Here is a 22,933-nt window from a genome sequence, read left to right on the forward strand (position 1 = left end):
ATAAGCAGATGCGCCCACCTGTGAATTATCAACTTTTGGCATTTAATTTCTCTAATAGAATCTTGTTCAAAAGCCCTGGATTTGCTTTTCCTTTTGATGCTTTCATTACCTGAGCATGTGGAAGAACCCTCAGAATAATCTCATTCGAGTACAGAAAGAAGAGTTTAAGCGATGTAACCAGAATAGCAAACTACCATTTAAAATTCAGACAATCTGCATACCTGGCCAGCAAAGTAACCTTGTAGCTTAGTCTTGCCCCCACGATATTGTTCCAGCTGCTTTGGATTCTCAACGAGCACTTTATCTACCATTTTTTCAATCTCAGCAGGATCTACAATCTGTTATTTTTAAATCATGTGAGAACCCACCATCTAATTTTCTACTAAGGCTCCAGTGGTTCATGATCATTTTACAACTCATATTCCAGTTGTTAGCATCAACTGCATGAATGATCACCTAATGAAACTAGTTTGACACTCCCTTGGATTTCATTGCTTATGATATTGTTCTTCCAACTTCTAGGTTTGTATTATTAAGATTAGCTGCCATTTCAGCCTCAATATATTAAATCCCCAATTTGAACTCATTTGATGTGAGGAAAAGATCAGGAGAACAAATGTTGCATGGCATTGGATTAAGCTACCCACCATTAATAATTAAATCGGTGAACTATATCATTGAGCTTTTTAAAAAATGCAAAATAAATGAAAACAACATTTTATAGTCTATTTCGTGGATAGCAGGATCCCCAAAACAATACAAGTACACAATTTTCTGTCACATATTGAACAAGTTTAAGAATTGTTATCAACAGAATGCTTGTGCAGAAAACATAAGCACACAACAATGATGAGGTTTTCTTCACACAATTATCAGGATCTGCTTCCATATAAAACCAATGGTGACTTAAGTTCTGTTGCATAGGAACTCACTGGAGCATCCTATTCTAATGGCCATGCTCCACATTTGACATGACCCATCTTTCTGATACCGAATTCATGGAATCGTTGACCAGTATTTTAAAAGGCTATTGAGGCTTACACCTTGAAGCTCACCTCAAGGCGAGGCTATGCAAATTAGCCTTGAGGCTATAGCCTCCATAGAGACTAATTGAGGCTTAAGCCTCACCTAATTGAGGCTTCTAGCCTTGAGGTTATAGCCTCAACGCTATGAGGTTTAAGCCTCAAATATTCAAAACATTTTAATGAGTTTAGGGTCTTTATGGGCTTTTTGTATACATTTGTTAAGAGGTTTTAGCCTCAATATTCATTGGTTGTAACGCTTGTGCTTTTAAGAGGTTTTGGTATAAATTTGTAAATTTTGTCTTGCATCCAAGATTAGGGTTAAACCTTTTAAAAAATAGGGCTTAGTTGACTATTAATTAAACCTTTAAATGGAAATGAAGGGAAGAGATTAGGAAGAAGAAATAAAAGAATAGTTAGTCATTGTAGTGACTGAACTTATCTATAATCATTATCTTATTATTGATGGATAAAGGAAAACATATCACTATAATTAATGGATAAAAAAGAAAAATGGATTGACATTAACATTGATAAAGAGGATAATAGAACAATTGGATATAATTATGATTCATTAGAGAATCCTACTAGCGATGGTGAGGGTAGTTTTAAAGATTATTTGATAAATGCATGAGAGATACAATAACATACAATTCATTTGATTATTATATATTGGATGGTTTTCTTACTATTTAATTTTCATGTAATTTTATTAGTATTTTTCTTCTTTTTTTTCTTCTTCTTATTATTATTTTAAGTAGAGCTTTGTGGGATATTGTTTTTGGTTTAGTTGATGTGAAATGGGTTTTTCCAGAAACTGTAAAGGAGGTCTTAGCTAGCTGGAGGGGCTCGTTTGTGGGGAAGAAAAGAAAAAAGATTTGGGATGCCATTCCGTTGTGTATTTTTTGGACGGTGTGGAAGGAGAGGAATAGATTAGCCTTTAGGAGGGGTGTGTTGAACATTCAGAAATTAAAGAATTTTTTTGTCTGTAATTTGTGGAGTTGGGCCAAATTGTATGTAGGTGACGAGGCGTTCTCCCTTATAGGCTTCCTGGAGTGGATAGCATCCACCTAAAGGGAGGTGATTCTTTTTGTTTTTGTTTTTTGAGGCCTTAGCCGCCTTGTATACTCCCTGTATACTTTGTGGCGTTTTGCCTTTTTAATGCATATCCTTTAATTATCAAAAAAAATTATTTTAAGTAGAGGCTGACACCTTGTTCCACCTTGAGGCCTACACTTGTACTCATTTGGGCAAAACGCCTCAAGACCACCTTTAACCTTTTAAAACATTGTTGTTCCCAGTTTTTTCTTTTCCTTCTTTTCTTTCAACCGAGGCAATAAAATCCGCACACTATTTATAAAGAATCTTTTTCTTTCTTTCTTTTCAATTCTTTTTTCCTTCTTCATATGCAAACAGAAATTTCTATGAAGAATCTTGTAATATGAGTTGAATAAAGTTGGTATTCCCAGCCTACCTCCTACAATTTAGCAACCAATAAGAGGCAGAAAATTTCTAGAAATAAGTATAAATAAATAAAAGGAAGCTTCTTTCAATGAGCTTGATGTGTAGAATTCAGATCGATCAAATACCTATATCATTGTGCCTCAAGTATGTAACATTTATGAGGTTTTCCAAGCTGCCCCAAATGCCAAAAAGCCAATATTGTCATTTATTAACAATTGCTAAGATGAATAGAATACCTTAGGCACTCACCACTTCAGCAAACATCACTCCTTGTTCAACTCAAACCCCTCCAACCCTCAACCCCCCCACCCCAGTTCTTCTGAAGGAACCTAATGATAAGGTAGGGCCAAACTTTTAAACAAATGAATGCCAAAATAATTGTCATTTCTCCTTTTCAGTCTATAATCTTTTCTTTTTCTGTTTTATTCTCCCAAAGTGTCTAATCTCTCAAGCATTAAAAAGGACTAGTTTACTATAAAATGCTAATTGTCTTAATCTTAGCTGGTTTTAGACACGAAGATACAAACCAAAAGAAATCCTAAAACCTAACATGAATGATTCTATATTTAGAGCTAAATTAGTTAAAGGGATGGTTCATAATTATTACAAAGAATCGCATGGGCCAATGACCCTTTATATATTTTTCCAATAGTAATTCTAGGTATTATTGCATGTAATGTAGGCTCAGCAGTTCTAGAACCATCAATGATTGGTGAACCAGCAAATCCATTTGCAACTCCTTTGGAAATATTACCTGGGTGGTATTTCTCCCCCATATTTTTGCATAGCTACTTTCTCTTCTTTTTTCTCTTAAAAAAAAGAAAGTCATATATAGCTATTTCATGGCATATTTATTTGGAGGAAATAAATTTGAGATTTGCATTATGACATAGGTTAATACCACACTGCCTTTCAAATGTCCAAATGCAGAGTTGAAGTTCATGAAAATTTAGAATTTAGCTTGTTGGACAAAGATTAATATAAATTTTGTTCAATATATATGCATTTGAAATAGCAATATGTAAATAAAGTAAAATAACTTGCCTGAACCAAATCCTTTTCTTCTATCAGTCCCTTGACTGTTCCCCCTTTGGCTATTAACTCAAAAAGTATCTGCAAATTTTAACAAGAAAAAAACAGAAATAAATAATAATAACAACAATAGGCCAAAAGAGAAACATCTACCAAAACTATAGTAAGATATAACTCATTAACAATCGTCTAAAAAAATACTTGTGTTATATTCTAGATCTTATGTGTTTCCACATCAATGTCTTACACTATACAAGACATTAAAAATCTCAGCAGGTGAAAAGTAAGAGTCATGTCAGCTAAGCAGTTTTTGCCTATAGAACAACATATTTTATGTGCCTAATCTGAAACAAACCTAATGCCAAAGTTTCATGTCTGCTAACCAATTCTTGAACAGCATGTAATTACATGCTTAATTCATAAACAGTTTTATGTCAACATTTATCTACTTCTTATTCCTAAGAAAATGCTAAAAGAGGCAAAACAAATTTGCAGACAGATTTTCGTGGCCTGGTCCAGAGCTGAACAAGAAATCAGACCTTGTGACTTGGAACAGAGTTTGCAAAGCTCATAAGAAAGGTGATTTGAGCCATAAGAGGCTAGAAGACTAGAATGTAGCAGTCATAATGAGATATCTTTGGCTTTCAATTTTCTGAAGTTGTCACTAGAGGTTAAAAGAATGCATCTCATTCTTATAGAAGATTGGACATTTAGAGCCTAAGCAGCTCATGGAGAAAGATCTTGAAGATCTGAGAGAAGCCTAGAGATAATTTTCTACATATCATTCAAATGGACAAAAAACTTCTATGATAATTGTTTGCCTCTGGTGCCATCGTTTCAAACCATGGTGCTAGCATTATTGATCACTATGATCTCCCCAGGAAAGCTAGGGTTGCTGACTTAATCAGGTGGAGTCAATGGCATCCTTGATTATGGAATTAAATGCAGTTCAGGACCAATTATGGGGCATCAAATTGCCATCAACTGAAACTAATAATAAGGTTATCTTAAACCAGATGCCACAGGTCAGTTTTCTTTTTTGAGGGTGTAGGATTTTGTTTGTAATCACAGGCTTTCAGTTCCTTAGTATCCTTGTGGACAAAATGCAGATTCAATCATCCCTTCACCTTGTGGGTGGCTCTCAAGGGTAAACTCCAGACCCTGATTTTTCATGGAGAGAGATATTCTGCAACAATCTAAATGCATACCTGAGTGAAAATTGCTTCAGAAAATTTGGTTGTGGATTTTCCAGAGAGGTGTGGTTCACCATCCTTAAAACTTGCCAAATTTGTAGAGGGGCAAGCATTGGTTGCAGAAGGAAGAGTAAATCATATCTCACCACTTAGGTTATAGTATTATTAAAGAGGTGAAAAGATTGTGCCCATGAGACCTGGCTCAAGAGGTTAGAATGGGGATACAAGAGGTCCCAGGTTTGATTCCATGTTATGAGAAAGGTTACCTACTAGCCTATTAAAAAAAACAGAAAAAGGTTACCTCCAAAAATGGGTGAAAAATAATTGTTTTCCTCTTATTCCATGGGATTCCTTTTTCTGCCATTTTTTATCACTTATAAGCTGAGTAAATGACTGAAGATTTGGGAATTTCTTCAGACCTGATAATGTATGTTAAAAAAATCATAGAGGATGCTAAGCTTAAAATTGGCAAGGAAAAAGCAATGGCTGCTGATCCTCCTGACAGAATTCTTTGGGTTTTGTAGTCTGCCATCAGATGCTATTGGGAAGGGCACTTGGTTAGTTAGCATGTACAGCTCTTCAATATGTTCTGTAGGAGGCTATGGTGGCACCATTAGGAATAATAAAAGCAATCTATGCTACAACTTCTCCAGTATCCATTTTGCAACATGAAATTTAGGCTGAAAAAAATAGATTGAATATTGCCATCGAAAAGGGGCAAAATGCAATGATAGTCACCACTCAGTCTACAAATGCAAGATACATTCTGAAAGTTCTGATGGTTGCTCTATGCAAAGCTCAGAGACTAGATATAGATATCATTTGTTTACCTAATAAATTTGAGCTTTGGATTTGTAATCATGAGTAAAAGTTACTCTGTTGAAAATTTACTCTATAAATTAACTTCTCAGAGAGATGATTGGCATGATTGTAAATGTTCAAAAAGGTTCACATAGATATTGTTTTCTTTTGACAAAATTGTTAAGTTGCCAAAAATGTATTAATCTGTTCTGTACTAAGGCTTCCACAATCAAGGATAATGGAAAAAGAGGAGCACTCAAAGGTTTAAGAAAAAAAATAGAAGATAAAAGAAAACAAAAGTTTCATACTAGTGAGCTAGTTTGAAGCTGGAATGTGAAATGCTTTATGGTCAAATAATCAGACAAAACCAAGAATTAAGCTTCCATTGATGAGCCAACCAAATCTGGAGACTAGAACATAAAGCTAAGGAAAGTTCTTGTACTGCATTTATCAAGCAGGATATCAGGATGCTACACAATTTGAATATGAAGCATAAGAGAAACATTATTATAAGAGGCAAGGATTTACCTCTTTCCCAATCTTCCCACTAATAGTCCCACCTTTTATGGAAGCTATCAGCTCTGCTAATTCCTGTGGCGTAAGTTTAATTTCATTTATAGACAATTTTTCATTTTTCATGTAGGCAGCAATATCACCCATTATCCAATTGGCAGCCAGCTTCACATCAGCACCCTTTCCAATAGTTGCATCAAAAAAACCTGCAACCTGAATCATTCATCCAGCAAGAGGAAAAATCAGTCTTTCAAGCATGAGAATTGTTTGAAGAAAATACTGAAGAACCAAAGGTAGGGTAAGGCAAGCATAGGATTCTAGAAGGCACCGGAGCCCCATCCTTGGAGGCTTTTTTTTTTTTTTTTTGATAAGCAAGCAATATATATAAAAAGGCAAAGAAGCCTCAAAGCATACAGGAAGTATACGAGGCTACCACCCCCTCAAACAAAAAACAAAACAACCCAAACCCTATTTGGAGGCTAACCACTCCAAGAAACCTATTAGGGAATTCGACTCCATATCAATGTACACTTTAGCCCAACCCCAAATATTGTATACAACCGAAGTTTTTAACTTCTGAAAAGCCAACACTCCCCCCTTAAAAGCTAGCTTATTCCTCTCCTTCCATATAGTCCAGAAAATGAATAACGGAATGGATTTCCACACTTTTTTCCTTTTTCTCCCCACAAAAGAGCCTTTCCAACTACTAAGAACCTCCTTTACAGAATTTGGAAAGACCCACTGTACACCACACAACGCAAGAATGATGTTCCACAATCCTTGGAGGCTTTTTATTTCGAGTTAGATTCAAGGAAACTGCCATAGTTGCAGCCCTTATGTTCTCTTACCAATAATATATATATATATATATTGTTGAATATAACGTATTTATAGTGTATAACCTTTCCTTGTTAATATAGGATACATGTATGGTAGTTAGGACCCCTAGCCTTGTATATAGCCTTGTATATATATATATTTCTCAATTGTAAGTAGATTATTACATTAATGAGAATTAAGGTCTTTCTTCTTTCTCTCTCTCAACATGGTATCAGAGCCAAGGAAGAAAACCTAATCTATCTACTTATATTGGCCAGATTGCCTCTCTTAAGGAGGAGTTCTTGACTGTGATGCCTCTTACTACTGATGTTGGGGCTCAACAAACACAGCTTGACAAGTTCTTCATGGTTCTTACTCTTATTGGCCTCCGTCCGGATCTTGAGCCTGTCCGCGATCAGATTCTTGGTAGTTCATCAGTTCCGTCCTTGGATGATGTGTTTGCTCGCCTCCTCCGTATCTCCTCCACTCAGACTTTGCCATTTGATAGCACTTCAGATTCTTCTGTGTTAGTTTCTCAAACTAACTCTCGAGGAGGCCGTAGTGGTACCCGAGGTAGAGGTCAACGTCCTCATTGCACCTATTGCAATAAACTTGGCCACACTCGCGATCGTTGCTATCAGTTACATGGACGACCTCCTCGCACTGCCCATGTGGCCCAGTCCTCTGATTCTCCGCTGCCTCAAGCTCCGAGCTCTTCCGCATCTCAGGCTTCTGTTGCCTCTGTTGCCCAGCCTGGTAATGCCTCTGCCTGCCTTACCCACACATCTTCTCTTGGACCCTGGATTCTAGATTCTGGAGCTTCTGATCACTTATCTGGTAATAAGGATCTTTTCTCCTCTATTACTACTACCTCTGCTTTACCTAATGTTACCTTAGCTAATGGTTCTCAAACTGTGGCTAAAGGTATTGGTTTGGCCCTTCCTCTGCCTTCTCTACCTCTCACTTCTGTCCTTTATACTCCTGAGTGTCCTTTTAATCTTATTTCCATCAGCAAAATCACTCGTACTCTTAATTACTCTATTACCTTTTCTGATAAATTTGTGACCTTGCAGGACCGGAGTACGGGGAAGACGATTGGCATAGGACGTGAGTCTCAAGGCCTCTATCACCTCACCTCGGATTCATCTCCTGCAGTTTGCATTTCCACTGATGCTCCTCTCCTCATTCACAATCGTCTGGGCCACCCTAGTCTCTCCAAGTTCCAGAAGATGGTCCCTCGTTTTTCCACTTTATCGTCGCTTCCGTGTGAGTCATGTCAGCTTGGGAAACATACTCGTGTCTCGTTCCCAAAGCGTTTGAATAATCGGGCAAAGTCTCCTTTTGAGCTTGTCCACACTGATGTTTGGGGTCCTTGTCGGACTGCGTCTACTTTAGGATTTCAGTATTTTGTCACTTTCATTGATGATTATTCTCGATGTACTTGGTTATTTTTAATGAAAAATCGAGCTGAGTTATTCTCTATTTTCCAGAAATTTTATGCTGAAATCCAAACCCAGTTCAATATTTCTATTCGTGTGTTACGCAGTGACAATGCCAGGGAATATTTTTCAGCCCCATTTACTTCGTTTATGTCTCATCATGGGATTCTTCATCAGTCTTCTTGTGCTCATACTCCTCAACAAAATGGGGTAGCTGAACGCAAGAATCGACATCTTGTTGAGACAGCTCGTACTCTCCTCCTCCATAGCAATGTTCCTTTTCGTTTTTGGGGGGACGCTGTTCTTACCGCTTGTTATTTGATTAATCGTATGCCCTCCTCTGTCTTACATGATCAAATTCCTCACTCCCTTCTCTTCCCTAACCAACCACTTTATTTCCTTCCTCCTCGTGTCTTTGGTTGTACTTGCTTTGTTCATATTCTCACTCCTGGACAGGACAAGCTTTCCGCCAAAGCCATGAAGTGTCTCTTCTTGGGATACTCCAGACTTCAGAAGGGTTATCGTTGTTATTCCCTTGAGACTCATCGATACTTTATCTCCGCTGATGTCACCTTCTTTGAGGACTCACCATTCTTTTCCACCACTTCTGAGTCTCTTCCTGTTTCTGAAGTCTTGCCTATTCCCATTGTCTCCCCACCTGATGCTATGCCTCCTCGACCACTTCAGGTTTATCATCGTCGCCCTCGTGTCGTTGCTCCTCTCCCTTTTGCTGAGGCACCTGCTGACTCACTTCCTATCCCTTCGCTTCACCTACCCCGGCTCTGCCTTCTCCTAATAACTTACCCATTGCTGTTCGGAAAGGTACTCGCTCTACTCGTAATCCTCATCCCTATTTACAATTTTTTGAGTTATCATCGATTATCTTCACCCTATTCTGCTTTTGTTTCTGCTATATCCTCTGTTTCTCTTCCAAAGAGCACCCATGAAGCTCTTTCCCATCCAGGCTGGCGACAGGCAATGGTGGATGAAATGGCTGCTCTGCACTCTAATGGCACTTGGGATCTTGTTGTTTTACCCTCGGGTAAATCTACCGTTGGCTGTCGTTGGGTCTACGCAGTTAAGGTTGGTCCTGATGGTCAGGTTGATCGCCTTAAGGCCCGCTTAGTTGCTAAAGGCTATACTCAGGTTTATGGTTCTGATTATGGTAACACATTCTCTCCGGTTGCCAAGATTACTTCTGTCCGTCTGCTTCTCTCCATGGCTGCCATGTGTTCTTGGCCTCTTTATCAATTGGATATTAAAAATGTCTTCCTTCATGGTGATCTTGCCGAGGAAGTTTATATGGAGCAACCTCCTGGTTTTGTTGCTCAGGGGGAGTCTGGTTTAGTATGCAGGTTACGCCGTTCTCTATATGGCTTGAAACAATCTCCTCGAGCATGGTTTAGCCGTTTTAGTTCTGTTGTTCAAGAGTTTGGCATGCTTCGCAGTACAGCAGACCATTCAGTTTTCTATCATCATAACTCTTTGGGGCAGTGTATTTATCTGGTTGTTATGTGGACGACATCGTCATTACAGGCAGTGATCAGGATGGTATTCAGAAACTAAAGCAACACCTTTTTACCCACTTTCAGACCAAAGACTTGGGGAAACTCAAGTATTTCTTGGGAATTGAGATAGCTCAATCCAGTTCTGCTGTGGTCCTTTCCCAAAGGAAGTATGCTTTAGACATCCTGGAAGAAACCGGTATGTTAGACTGTAAACCGCTAGACACACCTATGGATCCGAATGTCAAACTTGTACCAGGACAGGGGGAGCCTTTAGGAGACCCGGGAGATATCGACGGCTTGTAGGTAAATTGAACTATCTCACCATTACTCGTCCAGACATTTCTTTTCCTGTGAGTGTTGTTAGTCAATTCCTACAGTCACCATGTGATAGCCATTGGGATGCTGTAATCCGCATTCTTCGATATATCAAAAGTACACCAGGCCAAGGTGTGTTGTACGAGAACAGAGGTCATACTCAGGTTGTTGGTTACACAGATGCGATTGGGCTGGCTCACCCACAGATAGACGTTCCACTTCAGGGTACTGTGTTTTTATTGGAGGTAATCTAATATCTTGGAAGAGTAAGAAACAAGATGTAGTGGCCAGATCTAGCGCTGAAGCCGAGTATCGAGCTATGGCTTTGGCAACATGTGAACTCATATGGTTGAGACATCTTCTTCGAGAGTTGAGATTTGGAAAGGATGAACAGATGAAACTCATATGTGATAACCAGGCCGCATTACATATTGCATCCAATCCAGTCTTTCATGAAAGGACCAAACATATTGAAGTTGACTGTCATTTCATTAGAGAGAAGATCGCATCAGGATGTGTTGCTACAAGTTTTGTTAATTCAAATGATCAACTAGCTGACATCTTCACTAAATCTCTCAGAGGTTCTAGGATTAAATATATTTGTAACAAGCTTGGTGCATATGACGTATATGCTCCAGCTTGAGGGGGAGTGTTGAATATAACTTATTTATAGTGTATAACCTTTCCTTGTTAATATAGGATACATGTATGGTAGTTAGGACTCCTAGCCTTGTATATAGCCTTGTATATATATATATTTCTCAATTGTAAGTAGATTATTACATTAATGAGAATTAAGGTCTTTCTTCTTTCTCTCTCTCAACATATATATATATATATATATATATATATCATGACCAATGCCTCAAAATATTAGGCACTCAAGAGGGGCCTCATATATTAAGGAAAAAATATGCTTTCTCATCAGAAAGAGTAAAAACCCTCTTTTATCTGCTGTACCTATTAAAATAGAGGCTCAATTATTCTATTTAATGAATTTATAGTTGTAAAAGAACACTGAAACAAAAATTTAAAGTAAGGATTATTTTATTATGCTGAAAAGGTACAGAACCACAAATCTTTTCTTTTTCACATTTAAAAAAATGAAGTTTACCATGCATGATGGCTAAAGCTGAGTTTTTCTCTTGTATTTAGACTTGAACTAATTAATTCCACATGTCAATGCATTTAGGTACCAGCATATGGAACTATATTGAATGACACTTACATTAACATCATTGGCAAGGAAAAGAACATCCTGCATGCTTAGCCCCATTTTCTCATACCGACGGCGCTTCAATTCTGGAAGTTCTGGTAAAGAACTACGAATGCTACCAACATAATCCTCAGTAAGAATTACTTCTGGAAGATCAGGCTCAGGGAAATATCGATAATCAGAAAGACCTTCCTTCTTTCTCATTGTAACTGTTTTCTACACATTACAACAAAAGTTGCTAGAGCAAATAAGCATCCATGAGGCAACTATGTGAATTTCATTTCTTATATTGATTCCACAAAAAAGAAAAAAAAAAAACAATAAAGGGAAAAACCAAGGATGTAGCTACAACCTGACCACCCTCTTCCCAGAGTCGAGTTTCCTGTACAATCTGATCACTCTGGCCTTGACTATGTAGTGAAACCTGCCTGGAAATTTCAAAATCAATGGCCCTGTTCATTGCTGAAAATGAGTTCAAATTCTTTATCTCGACCTGCCAACACAACAGGGAAAAACACATATCAGCTGCCAGATATCAAGATACTTATATACATTACATGGACATTTCAAAGACCACCTGAAAATGAAAGCATTTTATTTTATTTGTCAAAGCTTTTGAAGGCGCAGCTCATTTTCAGAAAGGAGATGTTTGGAAAATGGGAAAAAGGATTCCTTACCAAACCATGATGACAAATGAAATGCTATTATCTATATAAAAAAAACAGATAATATATGAGCAACAACATAGACTCATTGGAAACTTTATGCAAAACAGAAATAAATAAATAATAAATAAAAGACTCAATTTTACAAAGTGAGGTAAAATATAATGAAGTTCTTTGTTCCATTTCCAATTTTTATCCCATACATTCCCTCCAAGAACCCAAAGTTAAATCCAGATGACATAACCAATGATGCCAACAGATGGAGAATGTGATTGTATTACAACATGTTAAGTGAAGCAGGATGTTAGAGGGCATTTATCAGCTTCATACTCAGCAGTCATCTGTTATACAGCTGAGCTCTGTCCAAAGTCCACTTCTCATTTCATCACCTATGCAGGCTTGATAGAAATTAATAGATTGGCACATTCAAGATGAATTAGAATGAGAAAAGCAACTTCATGTCAGGATTCATTGAGTAGACTTCCAAACCGAAAATGCTGGTTCTTAACATATTTTGATTAGCATGCTTGAATATCAGTCTGCTCTGCATAGCAATCCCATTAGTTGTTTAGTTTAAGAATTATGTAGCCAAAATGGCACAGAAAAATATGGTGATTTCTGCAGTTATTGATCTACAGGAAAATGAGCAATAAATCTATCTACATCCTGCCAAACATAGTATTTAACATGAAGAAGAAACAAAGAAATGATGACTAGTTCCACTTTGAAATTGCACTATCTCAAACTCTAGTTATATGTGTTCCTTCAACAATGATGGTAGCGCTCAAAAGAATTGTGACAAAATTTTGTAATTTTTTTCCCAAAGAAGTGCCAAACTCACCCAACTTTTTCAGAGTATAATTTAGCCCTGTTTTATTGTAACATTCACAAAGTATTCAAAAGTATTCATACTTCCTTTTCATAATATCTGCCCATTTTCCATCTCCTAAAATCCATGGTTGTTTAAGCATTACTCACTTCTCCACTGATCCTTTTTGAATTTTGAACTATTCCTGGAAACAAATCATTATGCCTGAAAGTCGACACATATTTCACTCATATCACATCATATTCAAACTCTCTCTTTTGTAAAGATTGATATCTAACAAGATGGAGAGAAAAAGAAATCAAACAAAACACTTAGATTGCAATTTCAAAGGGCAAAGTACCCATGTTGACCAATTTTTATGTTAGACAATAGAATGCACATTATTCATCATATATTTTTTTGAAAGTACAAAGATCAAGTAATTAGATTATAAACTACCTTTGTGCCAAACTCTAGTTGCCCAATTGGTCTAACTGAGACATTGACATCACAGCGAAGTGAACCTTCTTGCATATTACCATTACTCACCCCCAAATAACGAACCAACCTCTGTAATTCTGCTGCATACTCAGCAGCTTCGATACCACTTCTCATATCAGGTTCCGAAACAATTTCAAGCAACGGCACTCCAGCTCTATTCAGATCAACCTGCAACAAAAGATCAACAGAATCAAGAAGCTTTTTAAAACACTTACGTTATGTTTGGTTCCAAGAAAGTTCTAAGAAAAAAAAATATTAAAAAAAATGATTTTATCATGTTTGGTTGCACTTTGGAAAATATCAAAGAAAATCAAATATAATTATAATTAATAAGAAATTCATGCATTTTCAAACTGTGTAGTCTTTATATAAAAAAACTAAAATAAGTTTGAAGTAGCATATAGAGATAATTTATTGATTTTAAATTTTTTTAAAAATTTTCCTTCGCTTTTTATTTCTTTCTACTTTTCCTCCTGTTTTCTCTCACATTTTTCGGGAACCAATCATAACCATAGTAATTATCAACTAAAAACTGTTAACAATCCTTGAGGGAGGAGGGAAAAAAAAAATCATACACCAATAATTTAAAATGGGAAAAAAGAAGAAGAAAAACACTTATCTTTTAATGCCTACTTGGTTATCTATAAACCCAATATAAGTAAAACCAAAAACATATATCTCACACGCAAACATGATTATACTACAGAAAAGAGCAACACCATGAACTGAAGAAATTGATTGAAGCCACAGCAAGAGAGAACAGTATTGAACAACACAGAGTACAGGGAAAAGTAATTTCCTGTGAGTAACTCCCGTTTCCTGAATGAAGCAGCTTCCCAGCATCCTCTTCCATATGGACCCTGGTAATGCCAAACCTCCTGTGCCCACCACCAAACTCAACTGGAAGATCCAAATCAACATATCCACCGCTAGCGATTGGAATGTCAAACTGAGATATTTGGTACCCCTTTGGAAGGTCCGGATAGAAGTACTGTTTCCTATCAAACTTGGAGTTCAAAGACAACTTACTATTGAGTGCAAGACCCACTTTCACTGCGAACTCAATGACCTTTGAGTTCAAAACCGGCAATGTGCCGGGCAGACCCATGCAGATGGGGCAAATACAGGTGTTTGGTTGAGACCCATAATTGTAAGGGCAACTACAAAAAGCCTTGGTCAGTGTGGAGAGCTGAACATGGGTTTCTATACCAATGATTGCTTCATAATCTTGTGAGATTTTATCAAGTACCTTGGCCTTGGTTTGTGGTGATACTTTCAGTTGAGGTTGTTTGTTTTCAGGTGCCGCAGTATGGGTTTGTGGGCCTTTAATCGTACAATACAAAACACCACTTTTTCTTCCGAACAATGCAGATGGGTAGAGCAAGAAAGGGCGGGCTTGAACCCCTCTAAACAATATGGAAGCCATCTCACTGATTACTCAATCCGATTTGAATATCAAACTACACCGAAGCTGTCTCTGCAAACCATTGACAAAAAATTAAAGGCAAAAATCAAAATTATTGAATACCCAGAAAACAAGTTCATGCTTAAAGCTTGGAAATGAATGAGAATCGTACAAATGACATATCATGAGGCATACCCAGAAATTTGATCAAAAGTGCGAGTGAGAATCACTGAGAAACTTAAAAACAGCTGATTTTGAAAGTGAACCCTGGGAATAGAGTGAAGATATGCACATGAGAGAGAAGCAATTGACCGACCAGAAGGCAGGATTGGGAGGATGTGTTTTCCCTCTGACGGTTGGAAGAATAGTGGCCTAAGTAGCCGAAGGATAAGAGGGAGAGGAGAGAAGACACACAAAGACAAAAAGAATAAATATATTTTTGTTGAAGGAAATAGGCCAGTGTGGGCGTGCCGGAGTGGTTATCGGGCATGACTAGAAATCATGTGGGCTCTGCCCGCGCAGGTTCGAATCCTGCCGCTCACGCTTTTAATTTTTGCCTAAAAAATAATGTCCTAAATGAGAGAATTGATTTTGTCACTCCAAAACCTCATGATATTTTTTATGGAATTTGACGGATTCCAATCATTTTTATTTATTTATTTTAGGAATATTTATGTATTTTGAGATTTTAAAAAGATTTATCCTAATTTCATGAATATTTATGCATTTTGAAATTTTAAAAAATACTTATCTTTACCCATCTAAAGAAGGTTAATAATTTATACCCTTTAACTACAATAGGGTGACTAATAACTATAATAAATTAAATGGTGAAATTTACTATCATATCACAATGAAAAAGTTATATGATAAGTTATTTTATTTTTCGATGAGCAAATTATAATATATTTTAAAAAATATTATTTGATAAGTGAATTTAAACATTTTGATACTTCTAATATTATATGAAAAATAAATAGAGAATTATAAAATAACTCGTTGGAATATCAACTCTTACCTTGCAAAAGTCACTCAAGTTCTCAAAAAAATCCATCCATATTTTTAAATCGCAAAAACGAAAAAAATATTAAAACATTATTCTTTTTAAATTTTCTTGAAATCAAAGTTCTTTCAATGTTTTTTTTCTCTCTATTTTGGCTTTTAAGTTTCCATAAGATCGAGAAAGCATGATAAGATAAGAAATAGTTGACAAGATAGCTAGCAATTAAAGGACAAAAAAATTTCTTAAATATTGGTAAAATCAAGGTGAATCTTTTTAAATTAAAAACAAAACTATCTCTAAATTTAGTTAAGTAGTTTTTTAAAAATTTTCAAAATATATAAGCATATCCAGGAAGGATGTTACAATTATAGATCTTTTTTACTACTCACAAGGTTTAAGGATTGGAAAGTCAAAAGCAATTGCATTTTTGTTTTGTTTTGTTTTGTTTTTAAAAATTTTTATAATTGAAAATTTTAAAATAATTTTAGAAATTATGTTTAGTCTTTATTTTTAAATGTTGATAGAAAATTTTAAAATTACCAGTATTTAAAAATAAAAATATCTATTTTTTATTCTCAAATTTAGAAAATTGAAATGGGCAATTACATTCACCCACCCTTTATTCTTCTTTATGGAATCAATAACATTAATGCCTCGGTTATAAACCTTGAAAAATGATCAAAATATTTTTGTTTTGGATTTAAAATAATAAAAAAAAATCATCAAACATTTATGATATTTACAAAAATAAACAGACAGACATAAAAATAAAATTATTTTAATATGGTTTTAGATAAAAATATCAGAAGCAAACCACATCTTAATTGATGATTATAAAATTGCTATTCCAAATAAATGATATAAATCTATTACATAAAAAGCTACTATATTAATATCATTGTTACAGTTGATATTATTATTAATGGTTTTTTCTTTGTGTGGTCACTGGGGTGGAATCCGGGAAGACAACGTCCGGTTGTTGACTTGATTTGAACTGTAAACTGAATACCTTTCTTTAATGGACAAATCCAGGGGTGGATAATCTATCATCATACAGCCTTGGGTCTTCACTCTTCTGGGTCTTCTCTTGTATCCTGACAGAGGAAGAGAAGAATAGAAGAATTCAAGAAAGGTGGAGATACAGCAGCCGAGGAGGTCACTGAGATTCTTATTCAGAAGTGCAACAATTTCCTCAATCTGATGGCCGCTCTTCTCTTGCTTCAGGGCCTTCCCTCTTCTGCTTCCACCCGCGAATTCTCCACTCCTCTTCCCGATGCAGGCATGCCCCGTCTTTCTGTATATAATTTTTTCAATTTACCGTTATAGGTTTTTTCGAATGAGCTACAATGAATCATGTGTTTCCTGTAAGTGTAACAAGCCAATCGTGCGGGGTTTTTCTTTAATTTTATTTTTTGGGTAGTTCAATCCAAGGAGAATGGTGGGTGTCTGTTAAATTAGACAGTTTTTTTATTTTTTTATTTTTATTTTTTATTATTATTTGTATGTTTGGTAATTGAATCAAGGAAGAATGAAGGGTGTTTCTTGAATGAAGCAAATCGGTATTTTACTGAGGAGTTGGGTTGGGGGGTTGGTGTTTATGTATGCTAGAGAGGGTTTTGGTGAATTGGGTGGAAACCTGTTATTTTTGGTGATTTGGAGTTGTAGGGATTTGGGTGAGGAGAATAGTATTTATATCATGGTTGAGGAGTTAATTATTGAGGGGTTGAAAGTAACATTTTAGGATTCCTTGCACACCATTTGATCCTTTTCAGTTCTTATTACTGTGCTTCCTAGGACATGAATTGGAGATTAATTGCTTGACTCTTGGATTTGTGTTTTCTTCAATTGGGTCATTTTTTAGCCTGTGGGAGTTCACGATCACAGTTGTTTTGAAGAATCCTTGTCCCAACTTGTATATCGGAATTAAGACTATTGTTGTAAACTTAGAGTGTTTTTGGTGATTTTAAGAAGTGTTTCTTGCCTTTCTAACACTAATTTTTTTTTTCAAGTATTAGAAAGGCTAGAAACACTTCCTAGTATCCTGCCAAATGTATTCTTATAAGCAATGTTATTTGAGGCTACAGGGTCATTCTTTAATGTTTTTGTCTCTCTTTTCTGATTCTGGATAATTAAGTTAAATCAAGGGACCTTTTTTATTGTCTGTTTTTTCATGGGGCTATTTATTAGTTGCATACTTTCTTCTTGAGTAGGTTAAATTTTTTAATTTTCACCATTTTCCCCATCTTTTCCAAGCTGATGTCATTTTCCAGTTTCTTTTACTTTGAACTAAATTTGTGGAAATGGAACTCTTGTTGGGCAATGTTCATATTTGAAACTTAATATAACAAAACTGAAATGGAATACAATTACAAGCCTATCGTGCAAATGCATCATATTTACTTTTTTACTTCATTATCGTCTATGGATGATATAGCTGGTTTCACAAACCATTGCCATTACCCTGCCAAGAGGGAGAAATCATAGGTTTGTTCAGGCTCAATAAACAAAAATGAGAAGCAAAATTCAGTTGCAGGACCTTCTGGAATCAAATGTTTGGAAACAATCCTCACTTTTTCTTCTTCCTCATTTTTTTGGCTTGTTCTAGTTAATGCATATGTTTACCATTTTGTGATGGGGAATTGTTGGAGATAATGAGTAGTAGGCACCAATTCATTGCTTGGTGCAATGGTTACTTTCCAGATTGTCACATGTGAACACATGGTTCCAAGCTAGGTAGGGCACTGGGATGAGAAGTCTTGCTTACATTCAGAAATTCACTGTTTGATCGTTTTTCATTTGAAAATGATGGTGTCAATTTCTCAATTCCCTTACCTCATTATACCATTTATTTATAATTCTATTCCAATGGGTGCATCTTGATTAACCTGAAACTTTTAAAATTTAACTTCACCATTTTAAAATTTAACATTACTTGTTTTAAGTCTTGATGAAGAGGAGGTTTTTATCAGTTCTTAGATGTTTAAATTGAATTTATTTCTTCCCTTTTGTGGTATCCTAAGCTTCAACTGAATCCAGAATTTATAGATATAACTTGTGTACATGAAGTCCTTTTTTGACTTTACAAATTAATTCTAAATGTTAAGAAAGTCTGAATCAAGGGCATTCCTTGAAGTATCAAGGAATCACAGCCCTTGAATAAGGGCCATTGACTTACATTTTTTTTTTCATAGGCAAAATTAATTAAAAATAAAGAATTTGGCGTTGCCCTGACTCGAACCGGAGACCTTCAATGTGTTAGACTGACGTGATAACCAACTACACCACAGCACCATGTTAAAGGAATATTGAATTACACCTCAACAACATAAACCTATTGTTGGTGTTTTTGTTACCAAAGAGGATGAAATGTTCTAGGATTAGAAGTGCCCCCAATGTGCTGAAAGTATTGTTATTGCTTACATAGAAAACATTTTTTTTTAAAAAACTTATTATATATTGTTGATTTTTTGGATTTCTTTTCTTTATTTGCAATGCATATCAATCACTTAGTACTGGAAATGATAGTGAACTAGGGCATGTTTAATATTTTGGACTGCAGTTCAGCTCAGTTACATTAAGGAATCCGAAGAGATGTGTCATGCTATGGAACCTTTGGAACTGATAAAAAGAGTAAGTATAAGAGTGACTTTATAATTCTAATCATTTTACTATAAATCTGGTTAAATTTCCTATTAAGTAAACATGGATGATCTGGTTTCGCATGTAAAAGTTTGAGGGCTTGAGATATTCTTTTAATTGAGTGGAATTTTCCCTTGCATTTTGTATTTAATGTTAAACTAAATAAACAGAAGTGTTGTGGTGAAATTCACACAATATTAGTGCTGAATTCTCTTCTAAATTTAGGTGAGGGAAATTACTCAAGAAGCTTATAATATGGTCCAACCAAAAGATACAAAGCAGAGGGCTGCAGAAGATCTATCCCAAAGGTTAAAGGACTCACACTCCTTTAGTGATTCTGCCAGCCAAAAAGGTAACTAACTAGGTTTTGTGCAGAAATCCATTGCTCTGTCTCTCTCTCACATACACACACATATGCACACATCGTTGGATAATGGTAATTTACTATAAAGAACTATCCCTGATCAATGAGCGAAGGCTGTTATGGTGCTTGATATAGAAATTCTTCATGATTTATCTAAACTAAAAACTAATTTTACTGAAGTAAACACATTGGCCTTCATGCTGGATGTGAATCCTGGTGATCTTTTCATTGAAACAGTTGCACCCAGAAACTGGACCTATGAGCAGCCACGTCGATGAAGTACAAATTTATCATCTGACATCGATATGTGAGTTATTCAAGTGTTAAATCTTGGTGATCACAGTACATGCAGATTAAACATTTTGAAGAATCATCTATAATATTGCAATCCTTTCATTAAAATGTTTGACTACTTTCCTGTAGTAGTATCCCTGCATGCTTCTATACCCATAACAATGCCTAGAATGTGAAATGCTCGTCTTTCTCTTGTTTGAAATAGGACATCATGTAGAGGGGGTGTGGAAGCTCCTATTTTTGTTTTTGTTTTCTTGAAGTATATATAGTGGTGGATAGGCTTCACTGCAACTATTCATCTTCAAAATCAGTGTCCTTGTAGTACCTCCTAGCTTCCATTGTAGTTTCTCTATTTGTGTTTTCCATCACCCCAAATAACAGAAATCGATGTTCCTTCTAATTCTTTTTTTCTATTCCCTCATTGTTTCTTCGATCTCTAGCCTCGGGCTTAGGTGAATATTTATGCTGCATGGTAGGACCTAAATACTGATGTTGTCTTCAATTTAAGCCTTTATGAAATTGATAAATTCCTTAAGACATACAGATGAATCTAATACTGATTCTTAACCATTTGTTGAAGAGATTCTCCATACCATGAATACCTGTCATTTTTTTTTATTAATCTTCCATATAATTGGCACATTTGTGAAGTAGTGCTGCAAATAGGTAGTTGGTTATACATGTGGAAAAGTTGTTTGGGTCAGGGGTGGGTGTGCCGGAGTGGTTATCAGGCATGACTAGAAATCATGTGGGCTCTGCCCGTGCAGGTTCGAATCCTGCCACTCACGCTTTTACTTTTTGCTTATATATACATCTTTGAATTATATAAAATTATTCTTATAATATGCTCATGTTTCATAGACTTATTATTAGGCTGGAGGGTTAATTCACTTTAATGCACTTGTAAACATGTCCTTGATAAACAAATATTTTGAAAGAAGCACTCACTGAACTAGTAGTCTAAGAAAACATTTAGAAAGGTTTCTAAAACAATAATTTGAAACATAGGATTTTAATATAATTTATATGTGATTTTACTCAATGATATATTATTGTCCTGAATAATATATGATTTCATTTGGACTTATTTAGCAAGGCTTTTAGAAAAAACTCTCACATAAGAAGTGTATTTAGAGAAAAATAGGGTGTTTAATAGAATTTATAAAGTATTTTTTAAAAATTTGAAAATTTATTTATAGTGTTTTTTAAAAAGAACACTTGATATACAATTCTTTTAAAAGCATTTTTATAGAAAGTATTTCATTAAAAACTGTGTCAAACACAAAATGTGTAATAATAAATAAATATTTATTATTAGAAAAATAATGTTTTCCTATTATTTCATCTTTCAATTACTAGTCTTTTCATTCTTTGTTTTTAATATTCTCTCCCTTTTTCTTTTCTTTCTTATCCAAAGTCACAAACCATAAACTTGACTCAAATTTTAGGGAGGAAAAAAAAAAAAAGTCCTCAATGAAATTGTTCTTAAACTTGGAGAATTGATTTTGACGCTGTAGACCCTCATTTTGGGTCCAGGGGCAGACTTCTTTTCGGTCACCTCTTTTTTGCCACCTGCTAGAGGCTTCTAGAAGCCAATTGGAGAGTGTGAGCTGTCAAGAGAGTGAGTGGGAGTAGTGGTGGTTTTTAGGGAGCAGCAGAGATATTCTATGCAAGGGAGACATGTAGCAAGTTGGTTGGAGGTTGTTTTTGGCAGAGAGAACTTTTCCTGGAGGGGAGCGGTAAAAAGGAAAAAACAGAGAGAGTGAGCTGTTTTGGGAGAGAGGGTAGAGTCTTGAGAAACAAGAAAACCAGGGGAGGCTTGGGGGAAAACGGGGAGGGTGAGCTGATCTGTGAGATAAAACAGAGAGAAGAGGGGAGCATTTTAGCTGGTGAGGTTTGTCTAGAGAGAGGCTTGGAGAAGGCAAGAAAAGAAAGGAGCAAGAAGAGAGAGTAGGGCTGCAGGAGACATCTACAGAGGGGGTGAGCTGCAAGGGGGGTATCCATTGATGTAAGCCAGGTTAGAGATAAAGAGCTGAACAGAGAGGGGGGAAAAGAAAGAAAAACTTGAGGAAGAAAAATCATGCATCTTTCTGTTAGGAATACTTTGGCTCTGTTTCATCTGTGTTTGATGCCTGAAAATCATGCCATTGTTTTCTGTTAATTCCACCTGTCCTTAGCCCATGGATGTCACCTGAAATGAGGCTTTGTACATTCATTATCTGTTTGATTTCCTTCTGCTATTTCTTCAGTTCTTGCTCTGCTCCTATCTCTGTTTTTTTTTATTCCTCTGTTTCTGGTAAGTTTGGGGTGTTTCTGGGAGTTGCAACCCCAATACTATATCCTGTGGATCCCTAGCTGCAGACCCTGATGTTTGAGCATGAAGAAGGTCCAGTTGTCAAAGAGATGGATTTTCTGAAGTGTTGGATTGCTGGTACTGCATATGGTTCTGGTTCCAGTGAAGTTGAACTTGCTGCTGCAAGGCAGACGGTTATTGACCTTGCGGAGCAGGGAAATGAACTCTCCAATTTTATATGCATAGAAACAGTACTGGTGATTCATAGGATAATGCAAATGTTTGTGACTAAGGTTTGATGTCGGCTGAAGAGTTGGCACAAGCAGTGTCTACCAAGATGAGCTTCAAGAACTGGAAATCTGAAGAAGCAAAGGTTGAACCCATAAGAAAGTTGGAAAGCCTAGACAGCTTCTTTCTGGCCTTCTTAGCGAGTTTACCTATTTTGAAGAACCATAAAAAGCCTGTCAATACTATTCCGTGGCCACCGACCCATGCCCATCTTCTTGTTTCTGCTAGAATGGATTATATCCTCTGCATATGGAATGTAAGGAATAGAGATCAGAAGGAAGCATGTGAATTCAGCTATCATAATGCAGCAGTGAAGGATGTCAGGTGGAGGAAGCAGGGACAGAGCAGCGA

General features: G+C 36.1%; 1 protein-coding gene and 3 non-coding genes across 7 annotated transcripts in view; 2 read left to right on the plus strand and 2 right to left on the minus strand.

Moving 5' to 3' along the window:
* LOC117915423 (glutamyl-tRNA(Gln) amidotransferase subunit B, chloroplastic/mitochondrial) overlaps positions 1–22,933 on the minus strand; it is a 36,220-nt gene that overhangs the window by 425 nt on the left and 12,862 nt on the right. For 2 of the 4 annotated variants that reach the window (XM_034831014.1, XM_034831013.1), the window contains exons 2-9: positions 14,096–14,773; positions 13,255–13,464; positions 11,675–11,815; positions 11,335–11,538; positions 6,041–6,238; positions 3,531–3,599; positions 222–338; positions 19–109 (exon numbers count right to left, since the gene is read on the minus strand). In XM_034831014.1, coding sequence (XP_034686905.1) covers positions 29–109; positions 222–338; positions 3,531–3,599; positions 6,041–6,238; positions 11,335–11,538; positions 11,675–11,815; positions 13,255–13,464; positions 14,096–14,722 — 1,647 coding nt within the window. In that variant the 5' untranslated portion in view covers positions 14,723–14,773 and the 3' untranslated portion in view covers positions 19–28. Of the gene's footprint in view, positions 1–18; positions 110–221; positions 339–3,530; positions 3,600–6,040; positions 6,239–11,334; positions 11,539–11,674; positions 11,816–13,254; positions 13,465–14,095; positions 14,774–14,873; positions 15,059–22,933 lie in introns of those variants that run through there. The other 2 variants (XM_034831012.1, XM_034831011.1) reach the window with 2 other exon arrangements.
* TRNAS-AGA lies at positions 15,163–15,244 on the plus strand. Its single transcript has one exon. It is a non-coding gene; the product is annotated as a tRNA-Ser (tRNA).
* Positions 18,922–18,995, minus strand: TRNAV-AAC. The gene has a single exon. It is a non-coding gene; the product is annotated as a tRNA-Val (tRNA).
* On the plus strand, positions 20,708–20,789 carry TRNAS-AGA. The gene has a single exon. It is a non-coding gene; the product is annotated as a tRNA-Ser (tRNA).

The sequence above is a fragment of the Vitis riparia genome, chromosome 5 (genome assembly GCF_004353265.1).
Source record: "Vitis riparia cultivar Riparia Gloire de Montpellier isolate 1030 chromosome 5, EGFV_Vit.rip_1.0, whole genome shotgun sequence".
NCBI classification, from domain to species: domain Eukaryota; kingdom Viridiplantae; phylum Streptophyta; class Magnoliopsida; order Vitales; family Vitaceae; genus Vitis; species Vitis riparia.